Source organism: Wyeomyia smithii, chromosome 1 (genome assembly GCF_029784165.1).
Source record: "Wyeomyia smithii strain HCP4-BCI-WySm-NY-G18 chromosome 1, ASM2978416v1, whole genome shotgun sequence".
In the NCBI taxonomy this organism is placed as follows: Eukaryota; Metazoa; Arthropoda; class Insecta; order Diptera; family Culicidae; genus Wyeomyia; species Wyeomyia smithii.
The window spans coordinates 29374634-29398526 of NC_073694.1; the positions used below are offsets into that span (position 1 = coordinate 29374634).

Genomic DNA, 23893 nt, shown 5'->3' on the forward strand with positions numbered 1-23893 from the left:
TAGTAAACATTATTATAAGCAATTTTGATACTCTGATACTCAGGGTGTTGGTTTTTCCGCTTTTAATGTTTCGAAAAGGATTCAATATTCACGAAAACTGCAAAAAAATGACAAGAACCTTTATTTAGTTTTGAGTTTATTGAACTCCTTGTTTCCCTAAGGACAAGTTGTCGTTTTTTGTCCATTTATAAAAATGAGCTACATTGTGTTTACAATTTATCGTATTCAATAATAACTACTAAGTTGAGAAACATTTCAAATGAGGCTAATACAAATTCCGCTGATTCAGGTATATCAGAGAAACTTTCATTTTGTTTGTCACACATTTAAAGGAAAAACTGACGCATTTTGCGTTTTTCGACCGGTTTTACCATTTTTGTTTTGGTATAACAAGGGTAAAACTGAAATCGGGAATAAGAAATCCGATGTTTTAATCTAAAATAATAGTCATCGCAAGATTGAATACAACATTTCTGTCATCGGCCATCTCAAGCTCGAAATTTTCAGTCCAAATATCTTCATCCGACAAATCTGCAGTCCGTAATCTGTAATGATACTTTCATGTTCATTGCTGGAAATTCTACCAAGTTCAACTCGATGTCCGACAACCTAAGAATCTAAAGATTAAAATATAAACAATCTACTAACCCTTCTGCGTCGCTGGAATGTCCGAAAAAAAAACATCCAAACTATTGTTGGGAAGAAGCAGATTGGATTGGGACAAAAGATTGGTCGTTTCTCGTTATTTTCAATTAGATTTTTACATAAAGCATTCTTTGTTGCATTTTACGTGATTTTACTTACCATTTGTTACTTCCTTGGAATAATCATAAATTTCTCTACACTGCGACATTTTAAAAGGAGAGAATTTGAATATTACGTAAAGTCAACAAACGTAGAAAAATACAATGAGGTTCACAAAAGGATATCACGCACAGTTCAATGTTTAAACACTACGATTTAACAAATGGAATAAAAATATTACTTTATTTTACATGCCCCACTCTAATACGTATGCATACACAATAAATGATTGAAATCCCAAATCAATTCAATGTGAGGTAGCTAACACAAAAAAATGGAACCCAAATGCTCCGTAGATGGTCTCCGTCAGATGGTAAAATTTTTCAACATTAGACGAGCGGACGTTCTCAGCGACAGGTGCTACGCTGGATTCTAGGGGAACCAATATATCGCCTGGAACTCTGTTCACAATTACACTCGGTTCTAGCAAAGACGAGATAACAAAATACACAAGTGTCAGGTCTTCTCATATACCTTGTGAACTTCCAGTAATGTTTGGATTGGACATATTTTTCACTTTTTTCGGTTTTAGATTTTCATTTCACATCCCTATGTAGCCGAACTTCCTGAGAGAAGTATTCTACTTCAGAACGTTCCCGTTTGCACTGAAAACAAAACACTCATGAGAATGATCGTTCCGATACCAGGCACACTTCTAAACTAATGAAATAATGAGTTTTTTTATTTCAGTTGATCTGCTGCGATGCTATCGTAAACACCGCCAAAAAAGCGTTTCACGGAAACGGCCATTACTAGCTAAGTACCTAATTGGCATTTCTAATGAACAAACTTGTTCTGTTGTTGTTGAATAACTAAACTTTCAGAAAGCTACTACTTTTATGCAATAGGAACGGTGCTACATACTCAAAAAAATCTAAACTTTGCTCTTTTTTCACGAGCAAATTTTCAAAATTCCAAATTTTATAAAACTGTACTCAAGTGCTAATTATCATGGAAATGTGGCTCCGACCAACTGTTAAATGAAGACCCGTTTTCTTCGAAAAATGTAGAGCTTTTGCCGTCCAGGTTCGTCGAGGAAAACTGGCAATCATTAGCCTTCGGAATAGAACACGGTTTTTCTAATTCTAAAAAGTGCACAGAATCCCATTTCAAATTTCATGTAGTTTTTGAAAAGCTTCTACTTTTCAACAACAACAAAACATTTTCAGTCTTACCTGCAGTCGTTTCGCTTGATAAAAAATCGTCTTCGCTAGCCGCTAGCATTTTCTTAAATTTATACTCCCATTTTTCGCGATTCTTTTTTCATCTTCTATGGAACATTCCACTTTTTCATACATTTTAAAAGCTTGTTTATGGAACATTTTTGCAATATCACCAACTTTTAATAACCGGATGAAACAATTGACAGATTAACAGAATGGTTCAAGGAGCGCTTATTCAGTCGATTTGTTTAGTATTTAATTGATGTTATATAATAGTCAATTTTTCGGGTTGAAACAGAGCTCAACAAGCCAACAATTTAGTGCTGGAATGAAGTTATTCAAGTTAGTTTAAATTTGCTTATTCAGCTAAAATATCAAGCTTAATGTTATGACAAATAGTTCCACCTGTAATCAGACATCAATTCTGCTATTCTGAAATTTTAAGCTATTTTATTCAGCCCAAATGTTTGTTGAGCGTGTTGACAAAAGCAAAAATATTTCTTTCCTTTAGTCTCTTATGCGAAAACCCAAACAAATATAAGCAGCTTCGTAGTCCCGAATCAGATTCGAGATATAGATCCTTTTGACATGTTGGTGATATAAATTAACAATTGGGTTGCTTAGATATATCAGTTTTTTATGTCATCTGAAAGATTCTAAGTAAAACGTGATTCAAAAATTTTTTCTATCGTTGTCCTTCGCTTTTTAAATCACGATTTTAAACTGCTCGAAATCGCTACAATAACAGTTCGCCCATATACCATTTGTCATTGTAGCGATTTAGAGCGAATTTTTATTCTTCATTTAAAAATCGAAAGTTTTAAAAAATCACGTTTCGCTCATACAATTACATTCTTTTACCTGATATATAAAAATGAGAAATCCGTGAGTAGCTAAACAACCCAATTGACATACGTGTCGGGCACGGGTGACAAATTTCTCATACCCGACCATCTTTAGTGCAGAGTGCAGTCAACGCCTTTTTGAAAAGATATTCGTCGACTGATCGAAGTTGGAGAGAGATGAATATAGTATCATATTTGCTCTTTTTTTCTTTCTTTCTTACCCACCCCAACTGCACACTTGCATCCCATTGCACAGTAGTAAATCGATACGACATAAACAAACCCCCCAAAACCGGCAAAAAAGTTGCTTATACCGTGTGTTATCTGGCTTATCAATCTTCTTTCTTTACGTAGACAGTGATTTAAAGACGCCCGGAGGCACTATCTAGCGAAGTTGAGCTTATCTCGCGTTGTTCTACAAGCGGTAAAAAAACGCATTATCAGTTCTGTGGCCAGGTATGAGTTTATCTTTGTGTCGTGCATAATAATTATTATATTGGTGTTGTTCTGTGTTCGTTCTCCATCAATTATCACTCCTTCTAGGGCGTATCAATCATAGTTGTTTCTCCTTAGTATGAACTAGACTGTCGGGGAATATCATTTGAGTCTGCTAATTGCGCGCTGGAATTGATTGGTTTTTGGTCGTACATTCAAACATGATATCTAGTAAGTTTGTTTTATTCCTTGCACTAACTAACCTTAACTTAGACGCGGAATGGATTGTAGCCAACAACCCTGTTTTGCTTCTTCCTACTCAAAAACGCATCATCCACTCTTCCTATTGGAATTCGGAATGGTAAATTAAATTGTATTCCTCACCTATCATCTCATGCCCTGCTTGAATCCGGTGCGATTGGGGTTTGCTTCCGAACTGCCGCTATGCAGCGGGAAAACTAACGAATCGAGTTTCTCTTCTAAAAATAGAACTGTTCTCCGAGTCATCCACTGGCAGTGGCAGTGGAAACGTGCGGAATGCACTACTTGTTGCGGCCGGAGTTGGTGTGGCCACCCTGATCGGTTATGGTGCCTATCGGTGTTTGAAGAAGCACTTGGAAAATATACCACCGAAAGAGTGGCGTCGTGTCGGCGAGGTGACGGACATCAACATCTATCCAATCAAATCGTGCGGAGCGATTCGCGTCAACCAGATTGAGTGTTCTGTAATTGGGCCTCGAGTGCATTTGATGCGAGATCGAATATTCATGGTTATCCAAACCGATGGGACGTTTATAACGGGCCGAGCCTATCCGAGGATGGTACTGGTGCAACCGAAGTTTGATGAGGCGTATGAAACGATGACACTGTCGGCCCCAGGAATGCTGGATATTTCGATCGATGTGCGTCGCCTGTTTGCCATAGAATCGGTCAGTGCCTCCGTTTGGGGACAAACAGTGGCTACCGTTGACTGCGGGGAGGATGTCGCACGGTGGCTTTCCCGCTTTTTGCTCAGTGAAGACTTCGGTCTGCGTTTGGTGTTCTATCCGCATGAGGTGTCCTACCGGGAGGTGCGGGGAAAGAACAAAATCTTCCCCCATCTGACGGCACGGGATTCGGGGGCACTGCACGATGCGACCAGTTATATGCTGATAACGGAAGCGTCCGTTTCGGATGTAAATGCCAAGCTGGAAAAACCGGTGACGGCTCTGCAGTATCGACCCAACTTTGTCGTGAAAGGACCAACCGCCTACGAGGAAGACGACTGGCAGTGGATCAAGATTGGCGAGACCATCTACAGGAATGTGAAACCTTGCACCAGGTGAGTGGGTCTCAATCGAGCTTAAGTTCAAATCATGGCCTAAACTCAATTGTTCATTGGAATTTTTAACATTAATTCATATGTATATTTTGCTCACATTCACCCACGGATCTAATTGGTAATAATTCTGTGGTGTATAATTTGACTGGAATTGATTAAATGAAATATTATTTTGTAGATGCATCTTTATTAACGTGGATCCCGAAACCGGAATTTCCAGTACGACCGCTGAGCCACTGAAAACACTCAAGACGTAAGTAACAATAGAAAAAAGGATATGAACATTGTCAAAAAATTATTTTTTTTACAGTTACCGCCGAAACCCCAAGGTGGGAGGTGACAATCCCATTCTAGGAATGCAAATGGGCGTCAAAAAGGAAGGAACCGTGCGACTTGGCGACGTCGTTTACGTGGGATGCTAATAGCCGATGTCCACTTTCGTAGAGCTGCGTTTTTTGTTATTGCATTTTATTAAGTCACTGCAAAGTGTTAGTATTGTCAGGACTGATGATATAAAAAGTATTATTTCTAGCTCCTTAGGTATGGGAAAGGATAGGAAAATCGAAAACTACATTTCTTATTGAAATATAGAAGCAATATGGCGTCGGAAAATGTGTGAGTATTAATTTATTATTAGATTCCAAACAGTAAACATCAACCGATTATAAGTGTCCTATCCGTAGTAAACGGAATCTCCGAGGCTGACTTCGCCGGCCTTCCTCAGTCCAAGGTGGATGCCGAACGCAGGCGACTCTCCTAGGTGAGGAATCTTCCGGTACCTAAAAACAAAGTTTCAAGTCATTCACGCATTGAGAGAAAAAGCCTCCTTACCCTTTCAGAGTCTTCAGCGGTTGCCCGTCCGAGCTGCTCACCCCCTTGTCCGGGTCAATGTTGGTGAAAACGCACCTCAGACAGGGCTTCACATACTTGAACACCGTGTTGCCAATCTTCACCCAGCGCCAGTTATCCTCGGCGTAAGCCGGCGGTCCTTTGACCACGAATGACGGTCTGAACTGCAGAACCGTAACCTGCTGCTCTAGGCGTGTGTTCAGGTCCTCGACCGTAGCCGTGTTGAACAACATGTAGCTGGTTTCGTCCTGCAACGCGCCGGTATCCTCGTCTGACTTCTTTCGAGAAGTTTTATTCAGGGGATAAAACCTCAATCGATATCCGCTTGGTTTATCCGTCAAATAGGTGGAGAACCAGTGGGCCACTTCATCGCCACAATCCACTGTTGGAACGGGTTCATTCCAAACGATTCCCGTCACCGAAGGCTCATCGAACAACAACTTCAACTCGATGGAAATGTCATCCATGCCGGGCGCCGACAGTGTCATCCGCTCGTAGTCATCGTCAAACGATGGCTGTATCAGTACCATTTTCGGTTTCTGTCTAGCGGTCACCCACTTCCCATCCTCATTGGTCACCATGAAGATACGATCCCTCAACAGATTCCGCCTTGGGCCGATGGATGAACAGATCGTTCGGCTGACCTTGATGGGGGCACATGACTTGACCGGATAGATAAATATCTCGTTGATTTCGCCTACTTTGCGCCACTGTTTCGGTGGGGTGTTATCGATGCGTTTCTTCACGTAGTAGGCACCGACTGCCGTAAGGGTTGCGCCGCCAACCGCGGCGGTAACCAGCAGGGCCTGCTTGGATGGGCTGGCCGCCGAAAAGTTTTCCACTAATTCTACAGAGAAAGAAAATGACGAATCAATCATCCCCCGGGGAGAAAACGATTGTATACTTACTAGATAGCATTGTTTCTCGTACTGATCAATGAAACAAACTTAGCCAGCGCCAGGTGATGGCGAATCAGCCAGTGTTCACACTGAAGTGATAAGAAAACTGGCAGTGGACTCGCGAGGATGATGATAAGAGGATCTTAGGGGGAGCTTCACTTTTATCAGTCGCTTTACCCGCTTGTCTTGCTTCGCGAATTAGTGCGAAAATCATACTGCGACTTTCTAGGAGAGATGATAGAGGAAAGTGCGAGTGCGATAGGTTGTTTTTATTGAGTCCGTGTGTTAATTGTAGTGCTCACAGGAGACCGGCACTTTTTTGCTGGTCACTATATAATCGAGTCGGCGATAGTGGCGCTAATTTTCGTTCTAGCTTGAATAAATCTAGCATGGGCGACTACAGGTCAGTTCACCCTACTGCGCAGAAGCAAAAATTTGTTTATAAATTGACTCTAGCTGTGTTGGTAAGTTGAATCAGCTGAAACATAACGGTGCTTCTGAACTCAAAGAAAATGTTTTTAAATACACTCGAGTCATTTTTTTCGCAAGATTGCGTGGTGCGTAATTCGGGTTATTCGCGTTGAAAGAGATTCTAAAGGCTGTTCGCACCTACGTGAACTCTCATGCAGTGATGGAAACGAAACGAATATGATGCAATCGTCGTTTATTCATCATATGTGCACTTCACGAAGTGTACAGGCCGGGACTAAACTCGAATCCTCTCAACCCATAATGAAATGATGATAGGGTGCATAGGTTTCTGGGAGAAAACAAACACATGACTAGACTACATCAGCTCTGAGAAGCGACTCGATCGTTGCGTCTGTCTTTCCATAGGCCGGTAGTTACGGGAAGAAAGGATAGCAACAGGAGAAATTCATGTCGCCTGAACAGCAGCAGAGGTGTGGTGCGGTGAGAGGGAATGTGTGGGGGAAGGAACTACTTCGGCAGCGGTTGAGTTTAAGCGAGAGTAGGAGAGCATACACTGTCATTTTCTTTCTTTTTCTGACAAAAAATCATATTCATGAGTCAAAAGAATAAGGATATAACAAGTTCTGATCGCTCTCTGTAACAGAGACGAATAACTTCATATACCGAGTTGTGCACATTGAGAACCACGTATTGTGGTGTACACTAATGAATAGACATATGTCGTAAAGAGGAAAGCAAAAAGAGTGCACCAGCACCGATACTTTGTTTTTCGCATACTGACGACGATGTAAACGCATCCTAAGCTTGTTTTATATGTATTCATTAATCGCTAGAGGTGATTTTTTTCCTTCGCTGCTCTCATGTGTGATTGTCAAAATGTGCGTAATGACAATAACAAAAATATTCCCTTCCTTTTTTTTCGCACCCAAAAACCAATCTCTCGTAAATACTTTGTCAGTGACTGCTAAATACTTTCGAAAAAGGCTAAATAGCCAAGTTATTTTGTGTAATAGGCAGAATGCAGGATCGCGTGATCAATTGGAAGGCGATCAACGAGAGGATGTGTCTGTTGAGGATTAAAGGTCGTTTCTTCAACTACAGCATCATCAACGTGCACTGCCCGCACGAAGGTAGACCTGACGACGAGAATGAATCGTTCTACGCGCAGTTGGAGGCAACATACGACGGCTGCTCGTCACGGGACATCAAAATCGTCATCGGGGATATGAACGCCCAGGTTGGTAGCGAAGCGATGTATAGACCGGTGATAGGGCCTCACAGCCTACACACCGACACGAACGACAACGGCCAACGATGCATCAATTTCGCAGCTTCCCGAGGCCTAGTGGTTAGAAGCACCTTCTTTCCACGCAAAGATCACAAAGCCACCTGGAGATCACCTGACCACCGTACAACAAATCAAATTGACCACGTTCTCATTGATCGCCGATTTTTCTCAAACATAACAAACATACGCTCCCTCCGGGGTGCGGATATCGACTCAGACCACCACCTAGTAACAGTACATGTGCGCTCAAAACTACCCACGGTATTTCACACATGTCAGAACCGTCCTCCCTGGCCAAACATCCGGCAGTCGACCAACCCGCAGGCTGCAGAGAACTACGCGCGCTTACTTGAGGAGGCACTACCTTCCAGGGAAGAGCTATGTGCTTCGACTCTCGACGATGGATGGGGGAAGTTACGGTCGGCCATTGGAGAGGCCGCATCCGCGGCACTAGGTGTGGTATCGTCGGGCCGACAAAACGACTGGTTTGACGGGAAACGCCAGCAAGTGATGGAGAGGAAGAAATAAGCTTGGAAAAATTACCTAGGCATCGCCACAAGAGAGAACGCGGCCAAATATCGACGAGCACGAAATGAGTTGACCACGATTCTGCGGAGAAAGAAGCGCCAGCAGGAGGACAGAGATCGTGAAGAGCTGGAGCAACTGTTTTGGGCTAACGATACATGCAAGTTTTTTGAAAAAGTGAACCAATCCCGTGAAGGCTACACACCGAGTCCAGATATGTTTAGGGACGTGGAGGGAAACCTGATCACAAGCGAGCGCGAGGTGGTTGATAGGTGGCAGCAGTTCATCGATGAGCACCTCAATAGCGGAGCAACGGAAGGAGGTGGAAGGGAAGTTATCCTTGGAGTGCCTACATACGACAGTAGTGTCCCAGCTCCTGATATCCTGGAGATCGAACGGGAAATTGGGTCACTTAAGAACAACAGAGCCGCTGGCAAGGACAGGCTCCCGGCAGAGCTCTATAAACACGGAAAAGAGGCTCCAGCAACGGCACTCCACTGGGTAATCTCTAGGATTTGGGAGGAAGAGAGACTACCGGAGGAATGGATGGAAGGAGTTGTATGCCCCATCTATAAAAAAGGCGATCGGCTACAATGCAGCAACTACCGCGGCATTACGCTAATCAACGCTGCCTACAAAGTCCTCTCCCAGATCCTACTCCGCCGTCTATCTCCTTTAGCGAAAGAATTCGTAGGGCAGTATCAAGCGGGCTTGACACAAGCACGCGCTACTACGGATCAAATTTTTACTCTCCGGCAGATCCTTCAGAAATGCCGGGAGTACAACGTGCCCACACATCATGTTTTCGTGGACTTCAAGGCAGCGCATGATACAGTCGATCGAGACCAGCTATGGCAAATAATGCACGACTACGGTTGTCCGGGTAAACTGACACGACTTATCGAAGCTACCTTAGACCGAATGATGTGTTACGTGTGCGTGTCGGGGACACTCTCGAACCCCTTCGAAGCGCGCAGAGAGTTGAGACAAGAAGATGGATTATCCTGCACACTGTTCAACATTGCCCTTGAGGGTGTAATCCGATGGGCAGGCATCGAAACGAGAGGCACGATTTTCAGCAAAAGTAGTCAACTCATAGGCTTCGCAGACGACCTGGACATTATTACAAGAAACTCAGCGACGGCGGAGGCAATCTACGCCAGACTAAAAGTGGAAGCTAGAAGAGTTGGACTAGAAATAAATGCGTCGAAAACCTAGTATATGATAGAAAGAGGCTCGAAAGAAACTAACATTCGCCTCCCACGGACGGTGGTTATGGACGGCGACGAACTCGAAGTGGTAGAGGAGTTCGTATACTTGGGATCTCTGGTAACCGCCGACAATAACACAAGTAAGAAGGTCCGACGACGTATTGAAGCTGGAAATCGAGTCTACTTTGCCCTTCGCAGGACGCTTCGATCCAGGAGCATACGCCGCCGCACGAAACTGACGATGTACAAAACCCTAATTAGACCCGTAGTTCTCTATGGACTCGAAACCGTGACGCTGCTCACAGAGGACATACGCGCACTGGCCGTATTTGAACGGAAAGTGTTGCGGACAATATTTGGTGGAGTACAAACCGAAAGCGGAGAGTGGCGTAGGCGTATGAACCACGAGCTACAGACACTACTTGGAGAGATTCCCATTGCACACCTGACGAAGGTCGGGAGGCTACGATGGGCCGGGCATGTCGTGAGGATGACGGGTGACAGCGCGGTAAAATCGGTTCTCTTCAAGGACCCCACCGGCACCAGGAATAGAGGGGCCCAACGTGCTAGATGGCTTGACCAGGTTGAAGCGGATCTGAGAGTAACGAGACGTCTAGGAAATTGGCGACGAGTAGCCCAGGACCGAGTAGAATGGAGGAAAATTCTTGATACGGCACGAGCCACCGCGGCTCTAGGCTGCTGAAGTAAGTAAGTAAGCCTGAAGGTGGAAGTAGTGTTTATCCCCAAAGTTGGAAGAAAGAACAAAACCCTACCTATGACTTTCAGACTCATGAGTCTGACTTCATCACTTCTCAAGTTGATGGAGAAAATAATGGATTAATATATCCGTGATGAGTTTCCTTATGACTTCCCGCTGCATAGGAACCAACATGCCTATCAAAGCGGCAAGTCAACAGAAACTGCTCTTAACAGCTTGGTGACGTTGATTGAAAAGTCTGTAGCCGTCGCGAACCGATCAGATTTGAGCGAGTAGTTTAAGCGCCACTCCTTACGGAGACTACCGCCGAGATGAAGTTTGCCCGGATGATACTGCTTTTTATGCAGGTCCAAATTGAACCCTTTCCTAGGAAAGGATCCAGATCGGTCCAGCGCGCTACACGAGTTTTCGACAAAATAGGTGCAAACTAGAAAGAAAACTTAACGAAGCCTGAGATCGCATCCGTAATTCCCGACATAAAAAGTTCCATCACTTAAGCTTTTCTCATCACTGGAAGTTTCCCGAACCCACCGTCAGACAGCGTTAAAGGTTTAATAGCTAAAATGTCAAATTTCAGTTTTCCGCTTTACCTCACAAAAATGATACAAAGTTATTTAACTGACCGCACTCTTCAGGTTAACTATATAAATGGTAAATCTAATAGATTACCTGTTAGAGCTGGTGTGCCTCAGGGGAGTATCTTGGGCCCAATCTTATATAACATTTTTACTTCTGATCTTCCTGATTTACCACCAGCTTGTGAGAAATCTCTGTTTTGTGACGATACAAGCGTTTCCGCAAAAGGAAAAAGCCCTCGTGTTATATGCAGTCGGCTTCAAAAAAGTTTAGATATATTTTCTTCATACTTACAAAAATGGAAGATTTCCCCTAATGCTTCTAAAACACAGTTAATTATTTTGCCTCATAAGCCAAGAGTTTCATTTCTCAAACCCACCCGTAACCACGTTATTAAGATGAACGGTGTGGTCTTAAATTGGTCTGATCGAGTTAAATACTAAGGGCTTATTTATGATAAGAATCTTACTTTCAAGGAGCACATTGAAAATATCCAGTCAAAGTGCAATAAGTATGTAATGTTTATATCCTCTTATCAACAGGAATTCTAGACTTTGTCTCAAGAATAAACTGTTAATTTACAAACAATTTTTTAGGTCAGCAATGTTATATGCAGTTCCCATCTGGACAAGTTGTTGTGCAACCAGGAAGAAGACACTTCAAAGGATTCAGAATAAACTTTTGAAAATGATTTTGAGCGTCCTCCCTGGTTTAGCACGAACGAGCTACATAGGCTCACTAATATGCCAATATGCTAATATGTCAAGCCAAATTATCAACAAATTCTGACAAAAATCGTTGCAATCCTCAATTGCAACGATCAGCTCACTTTATAGTCAGTAAGATAGTTCTAAGTTCATTTTAAGTTTATTTTAAGTTTCGTTTTATTCCTTTTTTTCTCCTTGACAAGTAGGTTTAATAATTTTCCTACAATTACATTAACTTAACTGCGAAAGCTAATAACATTCAATAATTTAAAAAAAGCGTACAAATATATATATATATAATAGTGTTGAAATGTCACCATTTGTGGCAGAACACACAATATTAATTCTGAATAAATATTTTAGTACATAAATAAATCATTACAAACTACCCCCCCCTCCCTTTTGAAAAAACCGTCACACAGCGCCAATCGAAATGGAACCGAACTTATGTTCTTTCGCATGCTGCGAATCAGAGCAGAGCGGACAAAACTAAGGTGACTAGGAAAATATTTTATTGTCAAAAAGTCCTGCATTACTCGAAAAGCGGGTTTATTCACGACGTAACATAACTTGGTTTAATTTCGACTTCAGCTTATTTTATATGTACATTATATTTACTTCTAACTTTCTACTCTCTATCGTGTGCGAATTCTCCTACAGGCTTATCTCTTTTTCTCTCGAATTCTCACGGTGCGTGCGGGCATAACGACTCTAATTAACCATTCATACTTTATTCCTGAGAGCCAAGGATAGATCGACTTAATCTCCCGGAAGCGATCGCAATTTACGTTACGGCGTGCCCGTAACTTCGGTTACATTTGACGAATCGTGTCACTTGAGCTCAAATTTTTCTATCAATTTTCTTCTGCCCGACCAAAGCGGGGACTTCAAAATGGCCGACGCGCAACTTCATATACGCCGCGTGGCGTTTTTTTTCGGCGGTACTTTGTAATATAAGTGGAAGCTGTGCTTCTATCGATGCATGTGGTGCTGGTTTCTACCTATAGCCGCACGTGGCGGCTGGCGGGGATTTCTAATTATCCGCCGATGACGAATGGGATGCGGCATTTGCCGCCAACGTAACTGCAGGTGCCGGCCGGAAAGGGTTGATCCGGGTCAGCAGAAGTGTTTTCTGGACGAATCCGGCGAATCTGTCGGTGTTGGCTCAACGCGGTAGCGGGTATGGAAAACGTGCTCTCTCGTGGATTCTCCGATTCCTAGGATAGAAATTGCCTGATGGCATACACAAAAAGGGGTCGTTAGCCTCTCGCACGGGTCGTTAGCCTCTACGCACATGGTTACTTTCTTTTTTTCTATCCTGCACACGAATCGGATTAACACTTGAACTATTTCGCACGTTCTATTCTGCCTCCTGAGAAAATACAAGAACTTTTAAGCACATGCTCTATTTCCCTAGACCTAACTGCTTATACCTTCAAGCAGCAAATTAAATAACGCGAATTCACTTCCACTACTTTGGACGGTTTGGAAAGAAATGAACGAGAAACTTAAGTCCTCAGAAAAAGCAGGAAACCTGAGTACTTGCCGGAAGTACATAACCGAAAATCCCTCGGGATCACTCGGAATTCGCTAAGGAATTCCTTCGGTTCGTTTTGGCTTACGCAAGTGGATTTGCCTTCCCTTTCCTTCAGTTTTACCAGGACGATTCATTTTGAACTTGTCTGTAAAGCAATCTCACTCGGGTCACCTTATATAATTTACTTCGGCTATCTAAGGGATCGGCGCATGGACGTGCGACGCGTGGCCTACATTTTGGCGATCCTATCTTAGACACCAACTGAGCACTAATCAAGGTGAATATTTAGAGGACTTAAGTGTTTATTCAAAATTTTATAGTATGAATACTTAATCGCTTCCAACTCAACCGTACTGCATTATGCTGTAACCGGCAACGGTTACAAGTCCCTGAATTATCAGGAGACGGCGCTATGTGCCTTTTTTTGATATTGAAGAGGCCTTCATAAACACGTCCTTTGCATCAAATAATATGGCTCTCTTCAATAAGGGAATGGAGCACACTTCAAGGAGCTGGATACACGCAATGCTCTTTAGCAGAGTAATCACAGCAACGTTGGGAGATTCGTCTGTTACAATGTCGGTGATCAGGGGATGCCCGCAACGAGGAGTTCTCTCGACCTCGTTATGGTCACTAGTTGTCGACGAATTTCTCAATAAGCTTTCACAGCTTGGTTACGAGGTCATTGGATACGCTGATGACATCGTCCTCATCGTCAGAGGTAAAGATAACGCAACTCTATCGAGCCGAATGCAAGCGGCTCTGAATGCCACCATGTCATGGTGTCTACAGGAGGGTCTAAACATAAACCCTCAGTCCTAGTTCCATTCTGTAGACCGAGGAAGATCTCCATCGCTCCTGCAACACTGAATGGAGTTCTGACTACTGCCTCTACATTTTCATGTGAAAAAGGAAGCAGAGCTTGGCGCTCTAAGGTTGCAAAGGAGGAAAACAATACTCGAAGGGGACCAAATCGACCCCCTTCGGATATTTAGGGAGTTCAAACTAACTCCGCTACATGGATATTCCGTATAGAGTGATGGAAACAAACCGCTCTATGTGGAACAATGGAGGGGCTAATCTTCCACCTGGTACTGTCAGTTTTTATACGGATGGCTCGAAAATGGGATCCCTAACGGAATCTGGTATATACGGACCCGGTATCAGGGAAACGTTTTCCCTGGGCAAATGGCCCACCGTTTTTCAAGCAGAGGTATATGCATGCGCAAAAATATGTCTGAAACGCAACTACAGACATGCGAAAATCGGTATATTCTCGGACAGTCAAGCAGCACTACTAGCACTTAAGTCCGTCAAATGCGCTCCCAAACTTGTTTGGGAATGCATTGGAACTTTCCCGACAAAACTCAGTTTTTCTGTTTTAGGTGCGCGGAGTAATTAACACGGTTACTACTTAGCAAGAATCAGCTCAGCTGTTTATTGGCCCCGAGCCGTTTCTGGGTACGTCCAATTCCGCTATCAAAAGCTAACTACTAACTTGGGAAAGGCTAGATTCAATATTTGCTAGACTTCGGCCTTCGGAAGATGACTTCGCTCCAGGTGCACTACGACAGGGTGTTGAACGGTAGCACACCAGTCGAGTGTCGAGTGCTTCGTCCAGGTCTTCTTCTCCGACCTGAATTTTCTTGATTATGTCTTTGAAGATTCAATGAAGCGTCCCACTTGCCCGTTGCGAACCCATTTTTCTCGCATAACTCTTCGAAGATGTGGCTAGTTAGCTGAGGACCATTGTCAGCGACCAATACTTCCGTCATACCAAATCCCCCAAAAATCTTCCAAAGACTCCGAAGACAGTGTAGCAGCGGTGGTGGTGCGTTTGGTCGGAATGATTCCAGGCCATTTGGAGTATGAATTCACCACTAGGAAGAAGTATGGTACTAGCGAGTAATCTTTGCCAAGGTTTCTCGGAGTTCGGCCATGGTTCGAGCGTGGTGTTCCGGCCAATGCTTCTGCACGAATTTGATGATCTTCTGTAATTGGTTGGCTCCTTCCACAATCGACTTGTGCGTGATGAAAAGATACTCGACTATATTGCAAAGGACTTTTCCGATTTCTAGCGACGCAATACATTAGTATTTGTTGTCTGGCCTAATGTGTGACTTGATTAGGCGGAGGAGGAGGTCCGCATGCCCGAAATGGTCCATGTAGGTGTATTAGATGCGGGAGTCATACAGGAGAGTCCATCGGCGAAGGAAGAATTCTACACTTCGCCCCGAAGATTGCTACGAGCATCTTGTGATCGGTCTGGAGGAAGAAACGGCTTGAAGGCCTGGGGATGAGTGGTAGATAACTTTTTTCTGGCGTGTCTACAGACACAAATATTTCAAGGCGTGGGTACAGTGCGTTAACATTAGCGGCAAAGGAAATATTCCCTCGGGGCGGTCAAGCGAACGCTATAAGGTGTCGATCCACTGGGAGCTGCAACTCTCATTAGGCAGCGCATTTCTCGAATGTATTTTCCATAGTAGTTTGTCTACCATAAAAGATCAAATGGATGGTCGCAGTGGTCCAAATCATACAAAAAATAGTAGTTCGTCGCACCCAAGCACAGGCATGTTTATGATTGCCTTTACCTTGTCAGAAATGCTTTCTATATACGAAAGTTGGTCCAGGACTTGTGGCATGCAGAATCGAAATTTTTCGAATTTGACTGTAAACCTGTATTCTTGGAGATGCTGTAAGACACAGTTTAGCGGTGCGGCCACCGACAAGGATTTCGTTAGGTACGGAGATGAGAATGGGAGGCCAAAAAAGCATGTTTCTTCTTCCCCTTGGATGGCTTCAGATTCGTTCTCGGATGTGAGACTGGAACAGTAGCCCACCTAATGGCCCGTACGGTCACAGTGGCGGCACTTGTAAATCTTAGGAACTGGAGTAATGGATTCCGCCGCACGTTCAACGCGGAGATTTCGACGTGTTGGATTGGTTGTAGCTGAACTACTTTTTCTGTTGGTTGCGGGATGGTCTGTGCAGCAGCAGTACTGGCCGTGGGAGGGGCTGATCTTGCCTTTCTCTACAATCTTCTTCAGAGTGATGTCCAGGATGTCGTAATTTTGGCATTCGAATGTCCACATCCTTAGGTGACTTCAGCGTTAGCCCGCACACAAATGTTGGCTCGATTGACTCGTCACGAGTAGGTCATTTTCTTCACCGTTAGATGGCATTGGTACCGATTGTGGAGGGTAGACGACGAACTGCCAAGAATGGTTTTTAGTTTGGTAACTGTCTCCTCGAAGGTAAATTCTTTCGAGAACTTGGGAAGGATGAATGACATGTAACATTTGTGTGCTGTGTGGTTGAGCTTGCGAAGCAGTAGCTTTACGTACTTTTAGAAGAGATCCGAATACCTAGCAAACAACGAGTCCTAGGAATGGATATTTCGGTAAAGATCGCCTTTGGGCCTTCGGTGGTTATAAAAGAAAATATGTCAGGTTGATACATAATTTATTATTCAATGCTGCACAAGTAGAATTGATAATTTTAAATTATTAGCATCCGAATTATGAAGGCATTCGTTAAAATTAATCTACTTTAATAAGTTTCAATTGTCGCTCCAGGTCTGTTATAAAACGCGCCGGAACTCTACTTTCATTCATTATTTTGATTTTGTTAGCGATTGTTGAGATGATTAGCTGTTCTCGTTTCTTCGCAGCCTCTTGCATAGCGGCGTGTTCCTTCTTTGCAGCTCGTTCCAGTTCGCGCAATTCCTTCTCCTTTTGATCGATTTGTCGTATTATGTCTGCCCGGTATTTTTCCCGATGTTGCTGCTTTTTTCTCTTATTTTCCTCCTCCCTCTGTTCCTCCTGTTTAAATTTTTCCACCGATTTGCGGTGATCCTGCTCGTCTCGAGCAATCTGCATAGCTCTTTCGGTTTTCACAGCTTCCAGCTGTGCGGCACGTGCATCGGCAATATGTTGTTCCATCTTACGTTTTTTGCGTGCAACTTCCTTCTCACGCCGTCTGAACTCGCGTTCCACTTGTTCCTGGCCCCTGCGCAAATCCATGTCATTTTTGGCTGACTTAGTTGCGAGCAGTTTTTGTTGAATTTTAAGCATTCGATCTTGTTTGCGCTCTTTAACATCTTCGGATATTTTTTTCTCCATCAACAGTTTCATCTGACGCTCGTTACGTTGTCGGGTATATTCCTGAACTTTGAGCTCTGCGATTCGTTGTTCCTCGAATTCCAGCTGCTTATAGTGAGCCGATAGTTCGTAGGCTTTCTTCAAATCATTACGGATCTGGATTCTTCGATCAGCTTTTTCCTTTTCTTTGCGCTTCTCTTCGATGGATATGGCAAGCTGAGCTTGCTTCAACACACGAGCCTCTTCTTCGATTCTCTCCGCAGTTTTATATTTTTCTCTTTCTTTAAACAACAATTGCTTTCGTATTTGTTCGGCATTCTGAACAGTTTCTAATTTGTTCTGTTGTCGCTTTTTTTCCTCTTCTCTCAGCGCCTTTTCGTTCTCCTCCAGCATCATTTTCTCCAGTCGTAACTCTTCCGCTTTTAGCTCCCGTTCTATTTCCTGCTTTTCAGCTATTTGCGCGTCCCGTATGATATGGCATTTAGCGGCTAATATTATTCTGTTAGCACGTTTGACCTCTTCCTCTTGCTCTTGTTTTGCGATGAAGGCTCTGTCAGTGATTTTACGAGCCGAACCGTCAAACTCTGTGTCCGGTATATCCCCTGAGGTTCCGCACTTGGTTTGATGCCCACGATCGATATCCTGCAGCTCTTTCTTTCGCCTCTCCGATTCATCCAACATGTTTTTTTTCTCCAACTCATTACGCTTGAACTCCGCCAGTTGTTGATCCATTGTTTTTAGCTTTGCTTTGGTTTTAAGCGTTTGATATTCTTGCTTTGGCCATACCATAACGTACGAGGCCATTTTTGCTGTTGATGATTAATTCCACGAATGGTTCTAATAACTAGTTTTTTAATAAGGAATAGAGACTGAAATCAGACTGCGGTCTATCGGCACATGCTATTCCTTCCTGCGGTAAACCAACAACTAAAGTTGTAGTTTAGCAACAGTTATAACAGAGCAGTGCGTGGTAAGCAGTTTGTCTGAGTAACCTTGGAGTTTGTTTGTAGCGCCGCCGTGGTGAAAGGTATCGATCAAGCAGAGCCGTACGCAGGATGTTCTTTCGAGGAGGGTAACTTTTCAACATTGAGATAAAAGTACATTTCTTTCAAAGATTAAAATTCAACTCACCAAACTGCTACATTAAATCGATAATCGTATATCAAATTTATTCATGTTCTTGTTTTACATCTTTTTTGTCTAAATCAACAGCCGGCCACCCAATTTTGCGGTGACCTGCCTAGTATGAGATATCTGATACCCTTAATTTTTCCTTTTGCTGTTTTTTTGTTGTTGTTGTTCAGTTTCGCTTAATAGTAAAAAGTATAGTGTTCTGTTCGGAAAGATGTCTCGAACCCCGCGGCTGAGGTTTCGCGGAGCTCCGCGCGCCGAAACCGAAATATAAAAAATCACTTCCATTAATCCTACAGTTTTTGTGTTAACAATTTGTTTGCCACCATCCTATGAATTGATAGTATTTTTTTTTTGTTTATTCTTCTATATATGTCCTAGCAGTAGTTTGCAGTAAAATGTTTGTTCGTTTTCAAGTTGGTTTTTCTCTCCGATGATTTCCACATGAGAAAATCGTAAAGTACAGAAAAAAATGTTGAGAATAGTAACAGCGGTCGAAAAAACACAACACTGAAAGCTTTAAACCTATTTACAACAGACGCTTTAGTGAGGTTTACAAAAAATGGTTTCTACAAACTGGAGTGAAATTTAGCAAATGATGGATAATTTTTTAAACTGTAGCTCCTAAGATCTCCTGCACCCTAACTCTCTTCTGATTCCCATAGTCGTTTCGTTTAGTGAAAGTAGTTCGATTGTCTATGCTAGTGTGATGTAAAGAGGAAATAGTAACGATTGTTGAAGGAAGGAAAAACAAAACACAAACATGACATAAGCAAGTAAGGTATTTACACATGTTGAAGGAGAAAGGAGATAGTGATAATAAAGAGGAAAAAAGAAAACAGGCCACCAAGCTGACAGTAGAGTGACAGCTTCTTTTTGAGGAAAAATCGAGTGCGAGATTAGATTTATAGTATTTACACAACCATCGTTTTGAGCAAATATGTTTACAGCTAGAGAATGACAAGAGAAAGGTTGGAAAAAGATTTTAGTTTCGAACAGTTTCCCCCGGAAGATGGCGTTTTCGACCTGTGTTGCCAACCTTCAAAAGCATTTCATGAGGTGGGAGAAACACATTGAATTAGTTGCAGTGAAAGCATAGAATAACAATAATAATATATATTACAATTATAAACACAGATTTCCTTTTTCCAGCCTTATACAATTTGTCTCAATCCACTGTTTTCTATAGTTTTCCGATATTCGTGTTAGTATAGGTAGTATTTCGTTGAACTAGTACGCACACCCTCGTTTTTTTTCTATGCTTAAGCTGCGAACACGTAAATATTAAAAACTTTTTTTTTCTGCTAAACTAGTGAGGATTTGACTGGTTTCGTTTTTTTTCTGATCGAGCGAGAAAAACTAAGAGTAAAATTTCAGCTAGTGCGCGTTCAGGTTTGAGCTCGATGATATGATTTTACTCGAAATGAGGAGGAGAGATATGTAGATAGATGTGTGGGTGTGTATGTGCGAGTGAGCGAGGATCTCCGCCTTAGATGAGTGACGTAATCAGACGTGCTTTGAAGTTGACTACTCGTTCACTGGTTTGAGCGATTCGCTGGGGAGAAAAAAAAAAATAGGATTATTTCTCATGAACTCACCGGAAAATCAAAATCACTCACCAGAATCAGGTCCTGTATCAGATTGGAGAGGCCACGGTTGGCGAGCACAAACAGACGGGTTACCGGTCCGGGAATGCCCTCGGTATATCCGTCACCTTTTCCGAGGTCATGGTCGTCATCTGGAGAGTTGGCCTTTTCGTCACTTTGTTCGGTTCCGGAGCTACCCGAGATGAGCTAGCAGAGTTCAACAAAAAAACGATTAGTTCGGTTGCTAACCAAGGGCGTCAAAACACAAACAACAACAAACATCAACAGTTTTGACAGTTTGAAAGTAAGGTTAGCGACAAACGGTTTGTTTTTTTTATTTGTTAATCTGTCTGGCTGAGTGTGGTTAAAACGGGGACTTGTGGGTCGAAGGCGGCGTTGATGGAGGTGTTTTGTAATACACACACGAATCGCTTCTCACGTCAGTTTTCAATGTGTTGGTACAGGGCAACGGTTGGCCTGCGGTTTACAATTCGCGTAATCTCTCGTACAATGCAACAATCGTCTGTCATTTTGTCATCTGTGGTGTTGGTCACCAGGAAAGAGGAAACAATGGAAGGGAGAAAAGCAACGTAAGCATTTTTTTCTTCAATTTATTAAGTTTATACTTTAGGTAGAAAGATCGGATAGATGGACTTTAGTGATATAGGAAAACAGTTATATTATTAAAGCTGAGTTGAAAAGTGCTTGAGTTAATCAGCTCTACAAAAAATACTGCTAGGAATGAGTAAACCAGAAAACAAAAAATGGATAGCGGATTTTTTTGACATTTTGACAGAGGATTATTAAAACGCTTTTGAAATCGGTTCGGAATTCACGATTATAGATGGTTTGTAAACTAGCGTGAAGGAGCTTTTCATTCAAGCACTTTTCAACCGGGTTAAGACAAAGTCAATGACAAACCAAGGAAAACAAAAAAAAATACGTGCATGGTGAATCTACAGAATTCAAAACAAACAAAAAAAAGAAGATGAGTTTGGTTCTGTTAGAGATTTGTTAGTATTGCGTACTACTAAAACATTAGTTTTTGGTTGCTGAACGAAATATCATATGTAATATTGTCTTGTACTCTCCAATCTGTTTACAATAACGTAAAACACTAATAAATTGTTTGAGTACGCTTTTATACCAATTTGAACAAATTTGAATTTGTGTGTGAACGATTCTTCATCTAAAAGTATTAAGGCCTGAACACAATGGATACGTTTGCGTTGCGTTGACGTTAATTTTACAAAAAATGTATGGGATAACTGTCAAATTACCGCAAACGCAGCCGCAACGTATCTGTTGTGTTTAGGCCTTTAGACTTAGACGTAAGTCAGAAGATAATGCGATTATCACGTTATTGCTGAATTATTTTCGCCATGTTATTCCATTCTACATAAACGATAGTTTGCCTGTCAACGCAGGTGTGGATTGAGGTTCAATCCTGTGGCCAATTTCAAGCAGTGAACTTTATCTTTTTGGTGTCCCTAAACGTTTGTTTTTCTCTTCAAAATAACTTTAAACTCTGCGTTTGACAAGATATTTCGGATTTACGACCTTTTCGGGTTTTTGATTTAACGTCTCGAATTGATTTTTTCACCTTTTCTGGTTTTTTTTGGGTGGAACCCCTTTTCTTTTTTTCTTTCCTTTGTTTCTTCGCTTTCGTATGCTGGGTTATTTCGCTATGTGGTAATTTTACTCATTATATTTTTACCATTGGTACTTTATTTTTTGTATTTTTCTCTTAACCGCTATTTGTCTTCTTTGCATCTAACATGTTTGTCTATTGTGTTTCTCATATTACTGTGAATTTTTACTTCTGTTATTTTTTGTATTTTTTACCGCTGAAAAGACTTGGCAATTGTAAATGCATCACCAGCGAAAACATTTTTTTATGTTTGTTGCGGTGAAGCAAATCTTTTTTCCAACTACACTATAAAAAAATGTCACGATTACTCCAAGTGTTTTTTCACTTGACTCAATTTGTCACATCACACTTCAAGTTGAAGTGATTTAGTGTTGATTTCTCGATGATTGACACTTTCCAACGAAATGATCTTGAGCTGAAAATTGGTTAATGGAAATCACCATCGTATTATAATGAATATCTCTTGTATTATCACCACTGTTTAAATCAATTGAATTACAGCTGCAACTCCAACTGACAAACGTCAAAACCATAAAGCGAAACAAAAATAGTGACGATGGCGAACGGTGCAAGCAGCACATTCACCCAGAAATAAGTTCACTTGAGCGTAAGTTTTATTGAATCTAATTAATAAATTAAAATAACAATAAAACGACTCTTTTACAGATCCTGAAATCGATTGCATCAATACAGTGACAGGGATCATCTTTAGAGTCATTTTGTAAAAATTATAAATTAAAAATCTAAAATAAAATAAAAATAAAAAATCTAAAATAAAAAGAAGTCTCTTGAATTCAATGTAAATTTATATGATCATCCAACTGACCGACATTCCGTATCTCAAACATAAGCATATCAACAAAGATGAACATAACAACAAGTAGTTTTGCAACGCTGAATTCGTATATATCTCAATCCTATTCAGAGTAATTGATGTTAAACGAAAATGTAATACAGTAAAGTCTTTTTAACACGATTCTACGTACCGTGAAAAAAACGTGTTAAAACCGTGTTCTTTGAAAAAACGACGTAAAAAACCGCGTTGTTTGGAAAATCGTCGTAAAAAAAACGTGTAAAATAAAACCATGTAAAAAAATTACTGCAATTTTATGATTTTTGTATTCAAAAATACACATATTTGATTTTTTGGTATTTTTTCTTGAAACTAGAAATATTCATCTTCTTCGATCCAAAAACATCGAAAACCAGTTCACTGGTTCAAAAGTTATAAACTTCTAAAAATAATATGAATCAAATAAATCCGTTTTTTTCCTGGTCACCTTATTTTGGAATTGGTCACCCAAAGTGCTTCGATTGCGCTCAAAATAGTTGAGATTGATCTTAATTGCAAATGATCAGACCTGTGTTTTTTGTTGGGTCGTGGGTGGCCAGAGAAAACGGTTTATCCAGCGTTCCACGAGCGGTAATGGCGGACAATGGACGCAATTCATTTTGACATAAGTAGTACTGCCGCTATTTGAAAAAGAGCGCTATATAAAATTTGAGTGTTATTTTGTTTTTTTTTTTTGGGGAAAATGAGTTTATTTTAATATTACATACATAAGACATACGTAACACTGGCGTTCTCTCTGGTACAAATAACGAACAAAATGAATTTTTTTTTCTCGGATTTATCGAGCGCTAAAGAAAATCCCATAAGGAACTGTCAATAAGTTTTAAAAAAATCAATGCAACATTTTTCGAGTGGGAACGAGACAAATGCAGGGCTACCTAGGTACAGCGCCTTCATAAACTACTTAAACAGTGATTTCATTCAGAGTATGGTACCATTCGAGTAGTTCATTTTGTACCAACTTTTTGGTAAGCTTTCTTCCTGAGTGTTACGTATGTCTGCATGTATGTGATACAACCCTTCTTCGAAATCATTTTCAATGAAGTTGAATCGCTGTTCATATAAAGTATCCATTGAATCGATTCAACGATATTTTGTATAATTGGTAAATTTAAATTTAATAAAATTACAAATATCTAACAGTGTTATTTTCATTGCTGCTAGTATCTCATTGCCACTGTCCCAAAGCAGCTTCACGAAGCCAATAAAATCTTCGTCGAAATTTTCGTCTTAACCTTTATAAATTCTCAACAACTCAT

The 23893-nt window shown here is 41.6% G+C and overlaps 4 protein-coding genes and 1 long non-coding RNA gene across 9 annotated transcripts in view; 2 read left to right on the top strand and 3 right to left on the bottom strand.

The window, feature by feature from the left end:
* Positions 1–2924: 2924 nt before the first annotated feature.
* LOC129721528 (mitochondrial amidoxime-reducing component 1) lies at positions 2925–5180 on the top strand. Of its 3 annotated transcripts, none has more exons than XM_055674228.1 (5): positions 2925–3268; positions 3356–3478; positions 3698–4568; positions 4789–4821; positions 4879–5180. In XM_055674228.1, the coding sequence occupies exons 2-5, from the start codon at positions 3469–3471 to the stop codon at positions 4988–4990; spliced, it is 1026 nt and encodes a 341-aa protein (XP_055530203.1). In that variant the 5' UTR covers positions 2925–3268; positions 3356–3468; the 3' UTR covers positions 4991–5180. The 3 variants fall into 3 exon arrangements, with proteins under 3 accessions (XP_055530203.1, XP_055530184.1, XP_055530194.1); XM_055674209.1 differs by having other exon boundaries at positions 2947–3268; positions 4747–4821; XM_055674219.1 differs by having other exon boundaries at positions 2955–3268; positions 3737–4568; positions 4747–4821.
* On the bottom strand, positions 5178–6700 carry LOC129721539 (mitochondrial amidoxime reducing component 2-like). The gene is made up of 3 exons (XM_055674241.1): positions 6326–6700; positions 5400–6264; positions 5178–5347 (listed from the first exon to the last, which is right to left on the bottom strand). The coding sequence occupies exons 1-3, from the start codon at positions 6333–6335 to the stop codon at positions 5242–5244; spliced, it is 981 nt and encodes a 326-aa protein (XP_055530216.1). The 5' UTR covers positions 6336–6700; the 3' UTR covers positions 5178–5241.
* LOC129721569 (uncharacterized) lies at positions 6132–22494 on the top strand. Its single transcript, XR_008727435.1, has 3 exons — positions 6132–6719; positions 22283–22388; positions 22448–22494. It is a non-coding gene; the product is annotated as an uncharacterized LOC129721569 (long non-coding RNA).
* LOC129721516 (cilia- and flagella-associated protein 45) lies at positions 16793–18351 on the bottom strand. The gene has a single exon (XM_055674185.1). The coding sequence runs from the start codon at positions 18215–18217 to the stop codon at positions 16853–16855; it is 1365 nt and encodes a 454-aa protein (XP_055530160.1). The 5' UTR covers positions 18218–18351; the 3' UTR covers positions 16793–16852.
* LOC129721503 (dentin sialophosphoprotein) overlaps positions 18553–23893 on the bottom strand; it is a 105755-nt gene continuing 100414 nt past the window's right edge. For all 3 annotated transcript variants that reach the window (XM_055674161.1, XM_055674175.1, XM_055674166.1), the window contains 2 exons: positions 20164–20337; positions 18553–20099 (listed from right to left, as the gene is read on the bottom strand). In XM_055674161.1, the coding sequence (XP_055530136.1) occupies positions 20034–20099; positions 20164–20337 (240 nt within the window). In that variant the 3' untranslated portion in view covers positions 18553–20033. The remainder of the gene's footprint in view (positions 20100–20163; positions 20338–23893) is intronic.